An 18420-nucleotide genomic window follows, 5' to 3' on the forward strand; every position below is an offset into this window, starting at 1 on the left:
AGGCAAGGATACTGGAGGAGTTGCCATTTCCTTCTCCAGGGGATCTTCCTGACCCAGGGATCAAACCCAGATCTCCTGCATTGCAGGCAGATTCTTTACAGTCTGAGCTACTAGGGAGACCCTATATATATATATATATATATATACATATATATATATATATATAAATATATGTAATTCCCTCTTTTCCAGACTCTCCGAGAGATAAACAGGGTTTATCCTCCAAGGTCCACAAGGGAATTTTCATCACCTCTGCAGCTCTAAGAAGACCTCTTCCTGCACCAAGTTGTCCCTTCTCTCGGATGAACAACTTCAGTGCCTTTTCTTCTTCGTGTTGCCTGGCTTCCTTGCATTTAATCATTTTTGTTGAGTCCTCTGGACTTTATCCAAGTTTCCATGTTGTGCTTAAACTGAATGGCCCCCAAGTGAAGACAATATTCTAACAAAGGCCTTGAGAGGTTAAACATAACACAAAAATTCCCCTGTGGCTCAAGAAGGTTATACTGCAGCCAAATAAAATTGATAAACTTTCAGAAGTTTACCTAAGTGCTTTTTAACTAACGTATTTGCTCACCTAGAATGGGCTAGAGCATGCGTGGAGCTGGAGCTGGAAGAGGGAACATTCCTCACATAATTTAGGCCATATGAACAGTGATCAAAAGTTCAGTGACCAAAACTTTGGCTAAGTCTCTGAGACACAGATGAAACTTTCAGGCAAATGCAAGCCTGTGGTGTATAAAGCCCCTGTAAAAGTTACATTTACATGAGTTGAACTGGTGGTCTTGGGAAGGTTTGAAATAGAAAGGGTAGGGTGGGGGGTGGAGATGCTGAGGGAGGCAAGGGGACCAGATGTGAAGATAACCAAAAACACCACCGCAGTTGGCACTTGAGAGCACCTTTGCTGGCAAACTTAGCATGGAGCCAAAGACTGAATGGATAAAAACACAAAGCCACCCTTTGATGACTAAAGACAGCACACATGGAGCACACAGCCAGGGAAGGATTAAGCAAATGTAAGCTATTATTTTATCAGCAGTACATTTCTGATGGACAAGCACGGTGATAAATGGGGGGAAAACTTAGTCATAGCACGTCGGACACAGAGGGCGTGGGAGGGACTCCATCCCACAGGCCTGTGTCTCCATATGAGGACGTGCTTCCCCAGAGTGGCAACCCTGACCTCTCTCCACAGCTGATGGGGTTGGCTTGCCACTTAGGGCTTTCTCTTTTTCAATCTGCTTGCCCACAGAGGGGTTACTTTTTGGCTGTTAGGCAATCTGTGTGCATCTGTGTTGTGGAGACTGGCAGAGGTCCACCTGGGTGGGTAACTGGGTGGGTGAGTAAGTTTGTCTAATTTGGAAATGAAGTATTAGAATGTCCACTGAGAGTATGCACCTGAGCACTCACTCCCTCAGTCCAGCTTCGGTCAACAATAAAAGCTTTATTTTGCTTTTCTTCTGTCTGTTTCTCAATTGGTTCTAAATGCAGGAGGACAAAAGAGGAATCAAAATTACCCTTTCCCCTAAACCCCAAGAGGAATTTCAGATATAATCTCTTTCCAGAATCTCCACTTGATCTGTCCATAACCTGCTTCCATCACAACTATAGATGCAAGAAGAGTGAAAAGCCATTGCAGTTACTTCTGGGCAGCAGAGAGCAATGACCGCTGCCCACTCTCCTCCTGTGTGTCTCTGGGAATATGGCTAGAAGGACGAAATAACAAAGTTCTACCTTTGCTTTCTCCTCATTTCCTAAGGCACACATTTCCCAATGTACACCTCCCCTAAGAGTCAATGAGCCCTGTGGGTGTAGATGAAGAGCACAGTGCTTCTTCACCACAAAGAATCTGAGAACCCTGAACAAAGACCTTCTTCTACAGAGAAGGGAAGTATGGCCTGCCCAAAGAGACATAATCAATAGAAATGGCTCTTTCAGCCTTAAAGGCAATGCTTTCAACTTCTGTTTTCTGTTCTAACACGACAGATTCCAATCAACAACAGTGGGAAGGTAGATCAGACTCCAGGTGAGGTGTGGATGTTACATGTAGCCTTTAAAAGTCCCCAGGCAAGGTTCTGAATCACCTCTCTAGGGGGTCAAGCTGAGATGTGAATCCATGTGTTGTATGTAACTCAATAGGGATACGGACATGAACAAGTTGCTGTCTGAAGCTTCTGTATCTTTCTGTGAAAAAAGGAGATAATAAAGCCTATCAACCTAATAGGCTTATCATCATGACTAACTGAGATGACATTTAGATTAAGACCCGCTCTGACTGCAACACCCAGTGGCTTCTCTATCAGCTCAGGATAGGCTGAGATATGCTGCAGTAACAAATAACCCTGGTGTTTCAGTGCTTAATGGGAAAAAAAAGTTATTTGTCAGTCATACCAAGTGTGCTGTAAATCCAAGTAACTCTCCGGGGCACCTGTCCTCCTCGCTCAGAAATCTGGGCTTCATGAAACTGCAGAGTGAGGCCTACTCCGTGATCTCAGTAACAGAGGAAGAGAGGATCAGAGGGTAGCACAGGCAATTAAATGTTCCCATGTGAAAGTAAGATATGTCATTTCCATCCACAGTGTTCTTCCCTCAAGAGTACATAAATAAAACCCAATAAACAATCTAGGATCCTCTACAGAGCTCAGGACACACAGTCCTGACAGACAAGTTATTGAGCAGGAAGTAGAAATTTCTTCCCTTCCTCCAAAAAGCAAACGCGGGCAATAAGACATGCCTATGTTAATAGAGGCCTCAGTGGCTTTATCTCCTAAGGGTACCGACTCCTACTGACACTGTGGTAAGAATGAAAGCAACATAGCAAAATAAAACCAAAACAAGAAGAATTTCACTAAGAGCGTATCTTAGTTGGTTTTCAAGGATGAAATGAGCATCTGTATCATTGCTTTTCACTGAAAGGTACTGACTTACTTTGTGTCAATAGGACAAAAAGATTAAACTGAGGTGGGTGTCAAGGTCACCCTGGAACAAAGCATGATGCAACAATGTACAAGGAGCAAGCACACTTCTGTGCCTCTTATATGCATTCTCCTTCCTTTTGGCTCTGAAAACTAGATATAGCTGAATGCCCAGGGAGGAGGCTATAAGTGAATATCCAAAGGCCCACACTAATTTTTAAAAGCTTTGAATTTCTCTGATCCATCCTGAAAAAGAAGAAATTGCTACTGAAGTTAACAGAGCCCTGACCCAGCAAGATTCTCATAATCTAATGGCCTTCTGACAGCTTCCTCGTGTCCTGAGCTCCAAGGAGGCTGACTTGCCCCACTGAGGAGGGCAGCCCCCACAAGCGTACGGCTGATAACAGGCAAGGAATCAAAACAGCAAAGTGGCCCACAAAGTAATCCATCAGACAAGCACCTTCTCTCCACTCAGTTGTGCTTTTGAAAAAATAAGTACCGAAAACCAAAGTTAAAAGGTGTAGAAGGAGATAAAGTATTGAATCTGACGATTCTGTTGACTTAATGAAACACATGAAAATATTTCACCTGACTACACAGAGGATCTCATATATATTTCTTTTTCTTTCTGCATAAACAATATGCCCACATTTCTGCCTCTCAACTCTCTTTCACTCCCAGTAGGGTTTTTCCTGCTTTGATTAATCATATTTTGGTTTAGTTTCTCAGCAGGAATGACTCACATTCCCAGTGCTTGGAATAAATGCATCATACTGCTCCCTCAAGTGTTTGTTTTTCAGCAAGTTCCCAAGTACAAACCTGAAGTCAGCTTCAGAAGGTGAGGAGGATCTCTCTATTGCCAGATCATTTGGTGAGCAGATCTCCGGCTTCACTTCTGTCCAGGATCCCACTGCAATTGTGAAGGTGGAGGCTGGCATTGGCATGGTGACGTAGTAATACCAACTTGAGTAGCCTACAAACAGAAAGAGAAAAACATAATGTGACCAATGCATGGTCCTGGACTTTACTCTGCATTTTTTCTCTTTAGGCACTTGAAGAGCTTGTGTGCTAAGTTGAGATGAGCTAATTCTTGGAGGTGGAGCATTATTCTAGGTCTCAGCAAAAGAGAGATGATGGATTCAGGATGGCCAAGAAGATCTGGATCTCTTCCAGGGATCAGTTTGAAGCCCTTCAAGTGAGGCTACAAACAAAGGGTTGAGGCAGTCACTAATAGCTACGAACACAAAAGGACAGAGGTTGTATGCTACTATGGAGTCAAGAACATATCTTATCCATATTGCCAGCACAGTACTTGGCATAAAAAAGAAGATGCTATGTTGAATGAATGAATAAATGACCATTTCTGTGCTGCCTAACTACTTTATCTAAATTCAATTCAGGTCACTCTAAAATGGATATAGCAAAAAAAAAAAAGAAAGAAAGAAAATGAGACTAGGAAGGAAAGTATATGGGTTTTAGCACCAACCCTGAAACTTATTTATGGAAGTTCAGGTCTTATCGCTCATCCTTTTTATCTGTTAATATATTGGGGTAGTCCCATTTCCTCATCAAGCAGATGAAAACTAGAGCTTGAGAGGTTCAGGGGAGCCAAGGACTCCCAGTTAGTTTGTGACGGGGCTGGAATTTGCAGCTGGAGCTCCCTACCACGGCCACGTGTGTACCCCCTCCACTTAGTCCAAGCCACAGAGAAGGTTCTTACCAAAGGAGCAAATGATTGATAACATAAAATTATGCTTCTTCTCTTGTAAGATGAGGAAATGCTTTTAATGTTACTGAAATCTCAATGTATCAGTCAACCTGACTTTACGTAATATTTTTTTCTGAGCATGTGTTATAAGTTAGTGGTGTTATCTTTAGGGAATCTAGTATCACCTCGCATTATGGAACACATAATGTGTGTCACTCTTCATGTTCCCAGAGCGGGAGCTACCGCTAGAGTAACACTCCCAGCCTCTCTTTCGGCCCTTTACTAACTCCTTTCGAGGAGCCAGTCTTCTCTTTCTTATTTTAAGTTGCTGAGAGTTAAATACTCATAGAATGGCCTGCTGTTGTCCAATTTGGTCAATGAGTGGATAAAGTCAAATTCAGAGTCGAGATATTAACAGGTCTACATTGACCAGCAGACTTTTAATGACATTTTTTTCAAAATGCCTTACCAGTAAAAATCAGTAATAGGTTGGATTTTGCTCTCCAAATACTTGGATTTTTTTTAGTCTCAACTAATCTGAATTTTGGAAGATTGGAGGGGTCGTTATTTATTACCCTCTGAAATGAACAATTTAGATAGAAATACATTACAGAACTTCTCTGATAAAAATCAAAATTTTAAATAGGAAACAAAAAGTTAAACTTAGGACAAAATGAACATATCTCAAGTTTGAGTAAATAGAATATGCTATCAAGTTTGGAAGCCAATAGAAGAGATACCTGAAGTAGGAATACAGAAGGGCATGCTGCTGGAAACCCTTTACAGAGGCAGCCATTCTCTCAAACTTCCTTGTAAGTTTGATACTGGTTCTGCAAAAAGAGTGGCCACTCTTGAGATCACTTTCTCCTCAGCTGACTAAGAAGTTGAAGGCAGGCTCCTCTTTAAAGAGAACCAAATCCAGTGATGCTGGAGACAATCTGATGATATGCATAGCTTCTCCTGGGCTTGAAGAAAAACCACAACTTTAAAAAAAAAATGGCTGCTGTGATAACAGGCCAGTAAGAAGGTAGAGACAATCCCAGCAGTCTTGACAAAAGCCTGACATGGATCCGACATGACGTGCTGTACTGAGTCTACCTCCCTAATTTTTCTACTTTCCCATGACTGCTTCATTCTCTGCAACCTCATGCCTCCCCTACAGTTTGCTCCAGTGAAGAACTTCAATTTGCACTGGACAACACAATGAGAGTTGGCATAAGTTGGGGGGTGGGGAGGAGGAGATATGAGAAGAGGAAAGAAGGAATGGGAAAAGAGTGAAATATCCTAGATTTTGAATATCCTAGGTTTAAGAGAGAAATTTCAAAGAACAAGACTCTCTGGATCACAGGGCTGTGGTCTGGTCATTCTATCTCTGAAACCTATTTTGGGGTGTTGTTGAAAATGGGCTGTTGAACCTTTCTTTCAAAAACTTCAGCTCCTTGGTGGTGGGGGGAGAGGTTCAGTAAATAAATAGCAACAGTGAGGCTTGCAGGTAAAAATGGAAGGTTGAATACATATCTGATAAAGAGTTAATATCTAAAATATGTAAGGAACTCACACAACTCAATAGCAAAAAAACATACAATCCTTATTTAAAAACTGGGTAGTGGAACTAGGTTGCTTCCTCCTAAAATCCAATTAAAGGACAGTAAAAGGATTTTTTTAAAAGGCATAAACCAAAAAGAACAAGGAGAATAAAACAGGAGACTATTACCCACAAAGTACTGGAAGCCAGAATGCAGGTAGGAAAAGTGGAAAATGACATGGCAGCCCTGAATCCTAAGTCAGCTGGGAGAAAGACAAGATTCACCTCATTTTATCCCCCAGATCCTCTCAAACGGCTGTGAGTAGAGGCTAAACTAAGCAGGGTGGGCCGGGTGACTCAGAGGGGCTCAGATCCCTGGTGGCCAACCCTGCTCCTCACACCTGGGCTACCTGTCCACCCCCCTACACATACTCACAAACAGCTGGAGGTTTATCTTCCAGAGAGTAAAAGAGAGGGTCTCTGAGGGTAGACTAGTACAGCTGAAGGCAAATGAATGGGATTAAGTGAACGAACACACATCAGATGCTGAGACCACCAGCCTCAGGTGTGTGCGGTGCTCAGAGGCTCAGTCGCGTCTGACTCTCTGCAGCCCCACGGACTGTAGCCCACCAGGCTCCTCTGTCCATGGAAGTTTCCAGGCAAGAATACTGGAGTGCGTTGCAATCTCCTACTCCAGGGGATCTTCCTGACTCAGGGATCGAACCCGTGTCTCTTGCATCTCCTGCTTTGGCAAGCAGATTCTTTACCACTACCACCAGTCATTTCCCCTTATTTGGGAACCAAGTTTTTACCTCCAGGCAGAAAATGAAAAAACCTGACAAGCCCAAGAGAGACAACCAAGGATACTGAAATTGGAGGTTTCCTATGATTTGTCGATGATGAAACTTACAGAGGACAAGGCCTATGCATTCACTCAGTGCTCCAATTACATTTTAGTCCCCCACCCCCAAAGGCCTACAGACAAATCAAGGAACTTCAAGCATCTTTAGAAAGCCCCTAATGCAAAACAGAGAGACAAAACCAAAAAGAAGCAAGCAACTTGGAGGACAGTGACCATGCTAGGAGAAGAAAACTTCAAAAAACACCAAACAGATACATACTGAAAGTTCAGAGAATTTATTGCAGTGCTGAAACAAGAAGAGTACAACATGAAAAAAAGAGGACAGTAGAGAATTAAAAAAACATGAGAAGGAAAGAAAAACCCAATAATAGGAGTGAGATGGAATATAAAGCTGAAATCTCCCCAGAAATAAAAGAAGACAACTTAATATCCAAGTAACAGAAGCTCCAGGAAAAGATATCAGAGAAAATAGAAGGAAGAAAACCGCTGGTTAAAAAATTTGAGAAAATTTCCCCAAATTTAAGGGACCATGAGTTTTCAGACTGAAAGTGCACACAATAGCCAGAACACCAGGTACAAGTCCATCTACGTTATGATACATCATTATGAAATTTAGAACCCTGAGGATAAAGGCAAGATCTTACAAGCTTCCCAAAAGAGAGAAAAAACAAAAGTCACTTACAATAAGGACATATTCAGGCATGTAAAGTTTTTTTTAAAATTGCCTCCCACACATGCTGTTTTCTGGAAGCTACTAGAGTATGTAAATTATGCTTCAGAAGGAGGGAGTAAACCAGTAAGAGGAACATAGGTGATTGAACATAAGAGACACAAAGGGAACCTGTAGAATGATGGAGACAGGCATGCCCAGGAACCAGCTGTGCACCCAGTAGACAGTGTAACGTGCCCTGCAGGGCAGAGTGTATGGCCCCAGGAGAGGCTGCTGCAGGAAGATGAAACTGAAAGAAAATCTGATGTGTCTGAGCATCTGTAAAGATTTAAACAACTTTCAAAGAATCTTGGGGTTGGCAAATACGTAGAAAACCAAGCAAAAGAGAACAGACAATAAGGCTATTATTAATTCCATGAAAAACTAGCATGTAATATAGAAATAATAATATAATCGAAGTTGCACGAACAAACATAGGTATAATAATATGTGATGAATATTGACCTAATCAGAGTTATGAAGATTGTGAAGATAAAGTTTTGGGAAGGGAGCATGTGTGTGATGGAGCGGGTAGAGGGAGGGGAAGATTGCCAAATCCTTATCTGCCATAGTGTGAAAACCAGTGCTGAACAATCAAGCATCTTATTGAACATTATGAACATAAGTATCAAATAAATAAAAAAGAAGATAACTTCTGAAGTAAGAAAAATATGCTGGAAGAACTGAGGACTGCTATTTTGGGGAGGGAGTATAATAAGCACGATTGAACTACTTGATTCTTTAAATATGTGTATTTTTTTTTTTTAAATTTAAAATAACATAATCGGTCAATTAAAAGAGAATCTTATCAGAAAAAGAATAACATTTTTGTTTCTGAGATACTATTAAAATGATAAAATATAACTCAGAAGAGGCAGTTTAGCAATAAGGAGTAGGCACTATTCTACTAAGAAATCCTTTAAGGATAAAACATTAGTAATGATATTTTGATAGAAGACCAAAAGGATAAAGAAATAGGAGGAACTACATCAAGCTAAAAATGTTCTACATAGCAAAAGAAATCATCAGTGGAATGAAAGAGAAATCTACTGAATGAAAGTATTTGCAAACCACACATCTGATAAGAAGTTAGTATCTAAAATATGCAAGGAACTCATGCAACACAATAGCAAGAAGACATCTAACCCTACTTTTAAAATGGGTAAAAGACCTAAATAGACATTTTTTCAAAGAAGTAACTCAAATGGCCAAGAAGTAGACAAAAAGGTGTTCAACATCACCAATCATCAGGTAAATGCAAATCAAAACCACAGTGAGGTATCACCTCACCTATTAGAATAACTGTTTCCAAAAAGCCAAGAGATAAGTGCTGCCAAAGATGTGGAGAAAAAGGAATACTTGTGCATGTTGATGGGAATATAAACTGGTGTGGCCACTATGGAAAACATTATGGAGGTTCCCAAAAATTTTTTTAAAAAATAGAGTTCCTCATGATCCAGCAATGTCACCTCTGGGTATATACCTGAAGGATGAAATCACTCTCTCAAAAATATCTGCACCCCATGTTCATTACAGAATTATTCAGAATAGCCAATAGCCAATGTAGGGAAGCAACCTAAGCCCCAAATGGTAGATACACGGATAGAGAAAATGTGATACACACATACACACACACACACACACACACACACACACACACACACAGAATATTATTTATTCATAAGAAAAAAACCTGCCATTTGCAACAACATGGATGTACCTTGATGGCATTATGCTAAGTGAAATAAGTCAGACAGGAAAAGACAAATACTGTATGATCTCACTTACATGTGGAATCTAACAGAAAAAAAATTAATAGAAGTAGAAAGTGGATTGGTGGCTGCTAATGGTGGTGGGTAGAGGACAGTTGGGAGGAAGAATGGGTGAAGGTGCTCAAACGGTGCAAGCCTCTAGTTATACATAAGTTCTGAGGATGTAAGGTACAGCATGGTGACTATAGTTAACAATATTGTACATCTGAAAATTGATTAAGAGAGTAGATCTTAAAAGTCCTCACCACACATATGGTTATACAGTGTTCTATATATAAAACTATATAACCATATGACCTTATTTAATCATCATTTCACAATATATACATATATCAAACCATCACATTGACCATCTTAAACTTACATAATGTTACATGTCAATCATATCTCAATGAAGCCTGGAGGTGAAAGAATGAAATATTATACACAATAGGCTTTCTCCCTAGGTTCTGCATGGAACTTTTCAACTGGTTTTTTGTTGTCCTTCTGGTTCCTGTACCATTCATTTAGTACATGGACAAGATGAGACATGGAAATAGCAGAAACTGAAACTACTTGCAGAGAGAACACTGCTAATGGAGTAAGAGTATCTGTCAGATGCCTGCAGAGGGTCATGGAGAATCCACCCATCTCATCACGTCCCAGCATCTTCATGAGGATGTCTGTACCTTCAGGGTGATGTTGGGAGGGCACGGGAAGCCACAGAGGGGTGTGGCAGAGGGCTGGAATGAGATTAGCAGTTTTAAAGAGTCAGAAACCTTAAGCTGACCTAGAGTTTGGGAGTGAGGTAGCGAAAGTGATAACAGAACCTGAGTCAGGTCCAGTGAAAGTGTTTTCGATCGAACAGTCTTCTGTGAAGTTAAATAACAGAAAGAAAAGGACTCGAGGGGGAAATGTGTTGGAAACAACCCCCAAACCCATATTTTAAATGTTCAAGATGACTGTCTCCTAATCAGACCTCAAAACTTGCTATTATTATTATTTTTTTTTTTTTAGATTCCTCTACTTAGTGGAGCTCATGTGGAAGAAACTGTTTTACATTTCAGGCTTTTAAAGCAAAAGAGTTTTCTAGGCTACCAAGCGACCATCGAACAGGGGCAGATAACTAGTGTGGGCCACATAAGAACTGGCCAGGAACCAACTTCTCAAAAAGACCCTCGTTGGACTCTTCTCAGAAGCTTCCCAAAGGTCCAGTCATGGGCTTCTTGCACAACCCTGAGTAAATCTGGAACTGGTGCTACGACAACAGAATGCCTCAGTAGGGTTCACAGGGAGGCTCTCACTAGTTCATTACTATGAGGGCAGGTCTAGTAACCTCATTCGGTCGAAAACTCTCTTCTGGGTTGTCTGCTCATGGATTATTCCACTGAGCCCAGTCTTGCATAAAGACCACCCACTGCCACGGGGAGGTAGCTGCTCGGGAAATACCTGACCTCACTTTCAAACCATATTGCAAAGAAAAAAAAAAAAGCAAATAACAAGGGGAATACTGCCCCAGAAAGCAGAGCATGCATTCCAAAGACAAAGAGAAATAATTTCTGGATTATCTATCGTTTGGGATAAGCCTACCTTGGAAAGAGAATTGACAAGAGCTTATTTCTCTTAAATATGTCCAAAGACTGAGTTCTAGCTCTGGAATCTGATTGCAAAGGTTCAATTCTCTGATCCACACTTACCAGTTTGGGCACATTACTTAATCTCTGCATGCATCAGTTTCCTCATCTGTAACAAAGGAATAATCATAGTCTGCACCTCACAGCATTACGTAAGGATTAACGTAGGTAACACATACAGAAATCTCTAGGCATAGTAACTGGCGCATAGTAAGTGCTGAAGAAATGTTAACTGCTGTCGTCTTTACAGCTGCCTCCCCCTGTTGCTTGGGCTGACTTTCTGGCGGCAGAGACTAAGAATGTCGAAGGTATGGCTGCCACATGTGCACTGAAGCCTGTGGCCTGATGAGGCCCACAGATGGGGTTTAAGGTTGAATGGCATTAAAACACTGCGCACACAAAGCGATCCATTTAAAGGAGAATGACAGCCCAAAGGGGGCATCCTGTATGACTTCATATAGAACGGGCCATTTGGAGACTATTTAAATGGTGTTTACTTGAAATGGGCCATCCTCGATGAAATAGACAGTGAATGCCTTCATTTTCCTTTTTGATTCAATCCACTTGCCCTAAACTCCCTCACTACACCAGCTGCAAAACAAAGAGAACATGCTATACTTGAATTCACCCAGAGTTTTTCCTCTGCAGAGGCCAGAAGCCCATCATACCACTGGATGATTTCACGGCCAGGACGGGATTCATTAGTAAGACGTCCAGGGAGGGGGCCCATAGGAAGGAGCCCAGAGGAAGTGGTGCACCCTAACTGTGCAGGCTTGAGCAGTCACCCAGCTCACCTCCTTCCTGGGCCTCCCTGAAAAGCTTGCAGGCAAGCTGCTATGCCATCTAAAATCCTTATACTTTAATTGTCTCACTAGTATGCCAGCTATATCAGATACTGTTCTTAGAATTGTGCTAACAGCAGCTACAAGATACAAGCAAACACTTTCATCTTCAATTCAGGACTGAAATTTTCCTTAAACATGACTTTCCTATGATAAGAATTTGAGATGGGTAATTTTTCAAATTGTAAGCTTTGAAAATGATAACTAGAGAGTGTCAAAAAAATTACCTCAATTATTTCCTTCATATACTATTCTAAAAAACTGTCCTATGAATGGTTTTGAAGATTCTTTTAGGGTAAGAAAAGTGGGGAGGAAAAAAGGAAGAACATGACAGAGTATTTCGTTCACAGGAGGAGAGAGAACTTTTTTACGTTAAACCTGTGAAATACTTTGCTAATTATTTGAAGAAATTGTCCTTACAAAAAGAAAAAAGATTCAGGAAAAAAAATCAAGATACTGTAGTTATTTCTACACATCAATCATGCCGACTAATAATAAATTAAATACAAAATCTATGGAACATCAGTGTACTATTCTTAGAAGTCCTGGATATACTCACTCAACACACACCAAAGCCACAGCCACACCACACACAAACACTCTGCTTGCACAGAGGCAAAAGCTGATGATTTATGTTTGCGGAGTTATGCATTCACCAAATTACTTGTTCTTAAAGAGCTATTGTTTCACTGAAAATTAAAACAGGCACTTAAATTCTCCCTATTAAAAGCTTTTCCTTTATCTTTTAAACTTTTCCACTTTAAGTTAGACAAACAGCATGAAGCATTTGGAAACATCAAACTGATACATGCTTTTATTTACATATCATATTTCTTTACTCAGTTCTTCTGTGGCGCCTGCTTCTTTCCTACCTCAAGCTTGTTTCTTTCTCTACCCACCATTCTTAATTTCAGAACTTCCTGCCGGAACTAGTCCATGTGTCACATCTTTGTATTACAAATTTAAAATGCCTGATGGTATGAATAGGAACACATAATATACGAGTATGAGCTTATAAGTAGACATAGATACACTATATTTAAAGTTTCTACTACATATTTTTATATATTTACTATAATAAATATAACAGATACATAACAAAGTAGGTAAAGCTCCCAGTTTCTTGCGGCTTGTTTCTCTGGAGGCTTTCGGCAAACCCCAGCTTTTTTTCCTTTCACTACTTCTGAGATGCTGAGTCCACACGTTCTGGTTTTATGAGCCAGTGCCACCGTTCTGAATACCCATGGCGTGACTGTCTTTCGTTAGTTCTTTTCCGCTGTTGCTCAAGGGCGGGAACTGGCATCAGAACAAAGGAGACAGTAAGACGCCCTGGGCTGGTATGCAACCAGCACTGCCTGACCAGGGCCATGCGCCAGGTCATGCCACCCGGCAAGGCTTCGGGTTTCCTTTCCTGGCAGCACGGTACCGCCTACGGCACAGGAGACCCAGGAGAGAATGACCTTCAGGATCATCCCCGAGAGGCAGGCGGAAGAGCGCCCCCTGCTGAGCCCAGACCCAAAGCGCCGCCACCGGTGCTGAGGTTTTCCCTCGCGGCTGACGGAACACCGAAAGGAACACGTTCACCAGGCTCCTTAAGCCAAGTCTCACCCGCGCTCTGACCCGTGTGCGTAACCTAGTTCTCCTTAAACTTAAATACGAGGTGGCGGAGCAAACTGGTCACCAAGTCATTCCGTGCCAGAGGGTCACGAGTGTGCTTTAGTACTTTACTCACCTGAGAAAATTCATGAATGTCAAGCCTAAGACAAAAATTCACAGCAACAAGAACTGGTAGACACAGGCCCGCTGGAATCATGATTATCCACAAGGAATCACGATGACTTCCCTCTGTGTCAAATATGGTAAGTGCAACACTAGGAGGGCAAGTAAGAACTAGTCAAAAAGCAAGTCACAAACAAAAGAATGAACTGAGGTTTAGAAAGTGCAGGGCGTTATGTGGGCCCTTACAGGGGATGGAACGGAGCAGAACACAGTCCTCAATCAGCAGCAGCTTTCTAAAGAGAAAAGATGTGTTCACTCTGTACTCCTAGCCCTTGAAACACACGTATGCATACTAGCCCAGAATAAAGTTTCCTTAGTTCGAGAAACAAGGAGCTCTCTCTACTTTGCATTCTCTCTTTGTGAAAACACTTAATCATAACTATTTCTAAATGTCTTTTAATTCACCATTTCCTCATACGTAATTCTTGGTCTCATACTGTGGGAGCAGTCTAAATAGTAGTATTGCTCACTTTGAGCCATCAAAAGGAAAGAAAAGTTGGTTTTCAATGGCACACGGAGGGTCTGGACCCTGAAATCTTGGCTTTTCCCTGGAATTTCCCACACAAAATCAAGAGAGAGAATGTCAGGGAGCTGGTCTGTTGGGCACACCAGAGAGCAGCATTTTGCCTAGGATGAAGTAATGTCTACAGTCTCCTACTTTTGCGCAGAAAAATGAAATCAGATCTTAAGCGAGGGCACATATAGTTTTTTTTTTTAAACATCTTTCACTTGTTCATATGCTTTTTCTCCTACAGTTGGAGGAAGCTTCAGTTAGTCAGTCTTATTCATTTGCTTGTGGCTTCCCATGAAAAATATAACTGGAGTGCTTTTTTCTTTTTTAATTTCCTAGGAAGTAGACCCTGCAAAAATAAAACAAAATTAAATAACAACAACAAAATTACCAAGCAGGAGGAAACTAGAATGTACTACACCATTTTTTTTTTTCCTTTTACAATATACTGAACCTGGGGAAAAGGTATAAACTTATCAGAAGCAAAACTAAAGGAATGACCCTGAAATCATTTTTGTTACTATCAATAGTCATTTTGAATGCTTCTTCCATGAACCTATTACATCTGTCTGATTACAGAGAACACATTTATTCAACAAATAGGTATTGAGTACCTATTATATACAAAACACTGTACTGGGCATTGGGTCTCTGAGCTTAGTTCTTTAGCTACATTTTGGCAGGGAATGCAGGCTGACAATAATACATAGGCTAACATTTCTGTCTGCCCAAATGACATTATGCTGAGCAAGTTATATAATAAAGGAGCCAAAGGAGTCAAACTAAATCTATGGTTTTGACTTAGCCTTGTTGAGAAAAAGGATAGTGACTTCTCAGCTACTAAAATTCTTATGACAGTCATCACACTACCAACTAAACCATTAGCCTTCTTCTTTAAAACAGCCAGGAGGAACGATTTCCCCCATGTAGTAAGAACTCAGAGGCCCATCATCTGATTTCAGTCCCCTGCCCAAGGGTTGTTATCATTTCAGGCGCTGTTATCTGCCTCATTACACCATGCTGCTCCCAGGTGCTTGCTTCTTTCGGGAAATCAGCTGATGCCTGGCAAATGTACTAATCAGGTTGACGTGCTGCTGTGATGGAAACTGTGACTTGCGGGTTGGGTTTTGCTGCTCATGTTTTCAAGGATAGCTCATTGTTTTAAAGGGCATTGTGCACTACAGAGTGGAGGTCCTATGAGACCAATCCACCAATCTAGAAAACACGACTTGGAAAGGAAGTAATAGCATCTTGTGTCCACATATCCTTTATCTCCAAGGAGTACAGACACATTTGGAGATATTATTCCATCCTCAGAACAGCCATTTGGGGCAGAGGGTGTTGTGACCACACTTGCCTGGTTGTCCTCTGATAAACCCCAGCTGCTAGGCTGCAGGAGGCATGCAGTATGATGCAGAAAGTTCTTTCTCCTGGTCTAGCTCAATCCTCCCTCAGTTTGAACCAGTAAAGTCTACTCTGAGGTATTACATAAGGTGTAAGTTGTATATAAGCAAATCCCAGTTAGCATCTACTTAATTATAACTATGCCCTGATTAGTAATTCTGGAAAAAAAGAAAAAAGAAAGAAATCCACAGATATATTCTTGGTGGTATGAACATTTTCTATGAAAATGTTAAAAGTCAATTCTTGTTTTAATTTTTGATGATAACCTTCAAATAGATATTGAGAGAGTCAGAAGACTTTTTTCTGTAAAGGGCTATTTAGTAAATATTTTAGGCTTTGTAGGCCCTGTAATGCTCAAAATTCTCCAAGCCAGGCTTCAGCAATATGTGAACCGTGAACTTCCAGATATTCAAGCTGGTTTTAGAAAAGGCAGAAGAACCAGAGATCAAATTGCTGACATTCACTGGATCATCGAAAAAGCAAGAGAGTTCCAGAAAAATATCTATTTCTGCTTTATTGACTATGCCAAAGCCTTTGACTGTGTGGATCATAATAAACTGTGGGAAATTCTGAAAGAGATGGGAATACCAGACCACCTGACCTGCCTTTTGAGAAACCTGTATGCAGGTCAGGAAGCAACAGTTAGAACTGGACATGGAACAATAGGCTGGTTCCAAATAGGAAAAGGAGTACGTGAAGGCTGTATATTGTCACCCTGCTTATTTAACGTATATGCAGAGTACATCATGAGAAATGCTGGGCTGGAGGAAGTACAAGCTGGAATCAAGATTGCCGGGAGAAATATCAATAACCTCAGATATGCAGATGACACCACCCTTGTGGCAGAAAGTGAAGAGCCTCTTGATGAAAGTGAAAGAGGAGAGTGAAAAAATGTGCTTAAAGCTCAACATTCAGAAAACAAAGATCATGGCATCTGATCCCATCACTTTAATGGCAAAGAGATGGGGAAACAGTGGAAACAGTGTCAGACTTTATTTTTGGGGGCTCCAAAATCACTGCAGATGATGATTGCAGCCATGAAATTAAAAGACACTTGCTCCTTGGAAGGAAAGTTATGGCCAACCTAGCATATTAAAAAGCAGAGACATTACTTTGCCAACAAAGGTCTGTCTAGTCAAGGCTATGGTTTTTCCAGTAGTCATGTATGGACATGAGAGTTGGACTATAAAGAAAGCTGAATGCCGAAGAATTGATGCTTCTGAACTGTGGTGTTGGAGAAGACTCTTGAGAGTCCCTTGGACTGCAAGGAGATCCAACCAGTCCATCCTAAAGGAAATCAGTTCTGGGTGTTCATTGGAAAGACTGATGTTGAAACTCAAACTCCAATATTTTGGCCACCTAATGCGAGGAGCAGACTGATTTGAAAAGACCCTGATACTGGGAAAGATTGAAGGCAGGAGGAGAAGGGGATGACAGAGGATGAGATGGTTGGATGGCATCACCGACTCAATGGACATGAGTTTGGGTAAACTCCAGGAGTTGGTGATGGACAGGGAGGCCTGGCGTGCTGCGGTTCATGGGGTCCCCAAGAGTCAGACACGACTGAGTGACTGAACAGATACTGATACTGACTGAAGCACCAAAGCAGCCATAGACAATGGCCGTATTACAATAAAACTTTATTTACAAAAACAGGCAGGAGGCTGGGTTTGGCCAGTGGGCTGGATTATCCAGATACAAAGGAGTCCTGCCCAACAATTTCAGAGTTCACATCTGCAGTAGTGTATATGATTTCACACAGACTTGTAGCACTGCTTTAAATCCTGAGTGATTATGAGAAAAGAACACAAGAATGATGCTTTTGGTGGGTAAAGGTTAAATGACATCAGAGCATGCTGTGTAAGCAAAAGGTTTATAGCATATGGAAGAAAAGTGGTGAAGAATAAGATCATCATGTGACTCAGGGTAGAGCAAGAACAACGACCTCAAAAGAACCTTCACGGAGCTGCCAGCACCACATACATATTGTAAGGAGCATTTTCATTTCAGCAAAATAATAATCCTTACATTAAATTGAAGTTGTTTATTTGAATTTTACTGATTTAATAGTTTGGTCTGCATTTAATTTATATTTTATTTTGACATTATAGACATATAAGAGTTACAAGCTTACATTTATAGTTTTAAAAATATTATTCTAATACAAATAACTTCAGTCAACTCTGGTGAATCAGGAGAATTTTTTCCCTCTGAAAAGTAAAATAATGCTCAAATTTGAGAAACACTGCCAAACACAGCTTTCACATCTGAACTGCAAGGGCCAAATCATGAATGAGAAAGTATGTAGGCTTGTTGAGGTGGGAGTTGGGAGATGCAACTCCCAACACTGCATCTTGGGAAGTGTAGTTAGTTATCATCACAAGTAAGCCAGAAATGGAGGCTGGAGGAGTCCAGGTATGGATGCCTGCTTGAGACTTCCGTACAGTGGTGCATTTACTCAATCAGTTTAGCAAGTCAGGGAAACAAGCAGGGAGGGTAAAAATAGATGCTGTGTAAGTCCCAAAGAACTTCACTAGACAATTCACAAGAGGGGCTGTGTGCATAACTAACCTGTCATCTGTTGAACAGCGAGGGGATTTCAGGTAGCACAGAAGTGGACAGTGAATGGAGCTAAGGGAAATCCACACTTTATCCTGTCTGTTGAAACAGCTTAGAGAGGAAAACAAAGAGCATGATGGGGCAAAAATACTGCAGAATAAAAGTAAAAGTAAATATTGTTCTAAGGACTCAGAAGGAGAACAAGCCTCAGAAATGAATTTACT

General features: G+C 41.0%; 1 protein-coding gene across 6 annotated transcripts in view; it reads right to left on the reverse strand.

Annotated features, from left to right (window-relative positions):
* AOPEP (aminopeptidase O (putative)) overlaps positions 1-18420 on the reverse strand; it is a 393408-nt gene that overhangs the window by 290008 nt on the left and 84980 nt on the right. For all 6 annotated transcript variants that reach the window (XM_061163690.1, XM_061163696.1, XM_061163694.1 and 3 more), the window contains one exon: positions 3732-3885. In XM_061163690.1, coding sequence (XP_061019673.1) covers positions 3732-3885 — 154 coding nt within the window. The remainder of the gene's footprint in view (positions 1-3731; positions 3886-18420) is intronic.

Source organism: Dama dama, chromosome 16 (genome assembly GCF_033118175.1).
Source record: "Dama dama isolate Ldn47 chromosome 16, ASM3311817v1, whole genome shotgun sequence".
Taxonomy (NCBI): domain Eukaryota; kingdom Metazoa; phylum Chordata; class Mammalia; order Artiodactyla; family Cervidae; genus Dama; species Dama dama.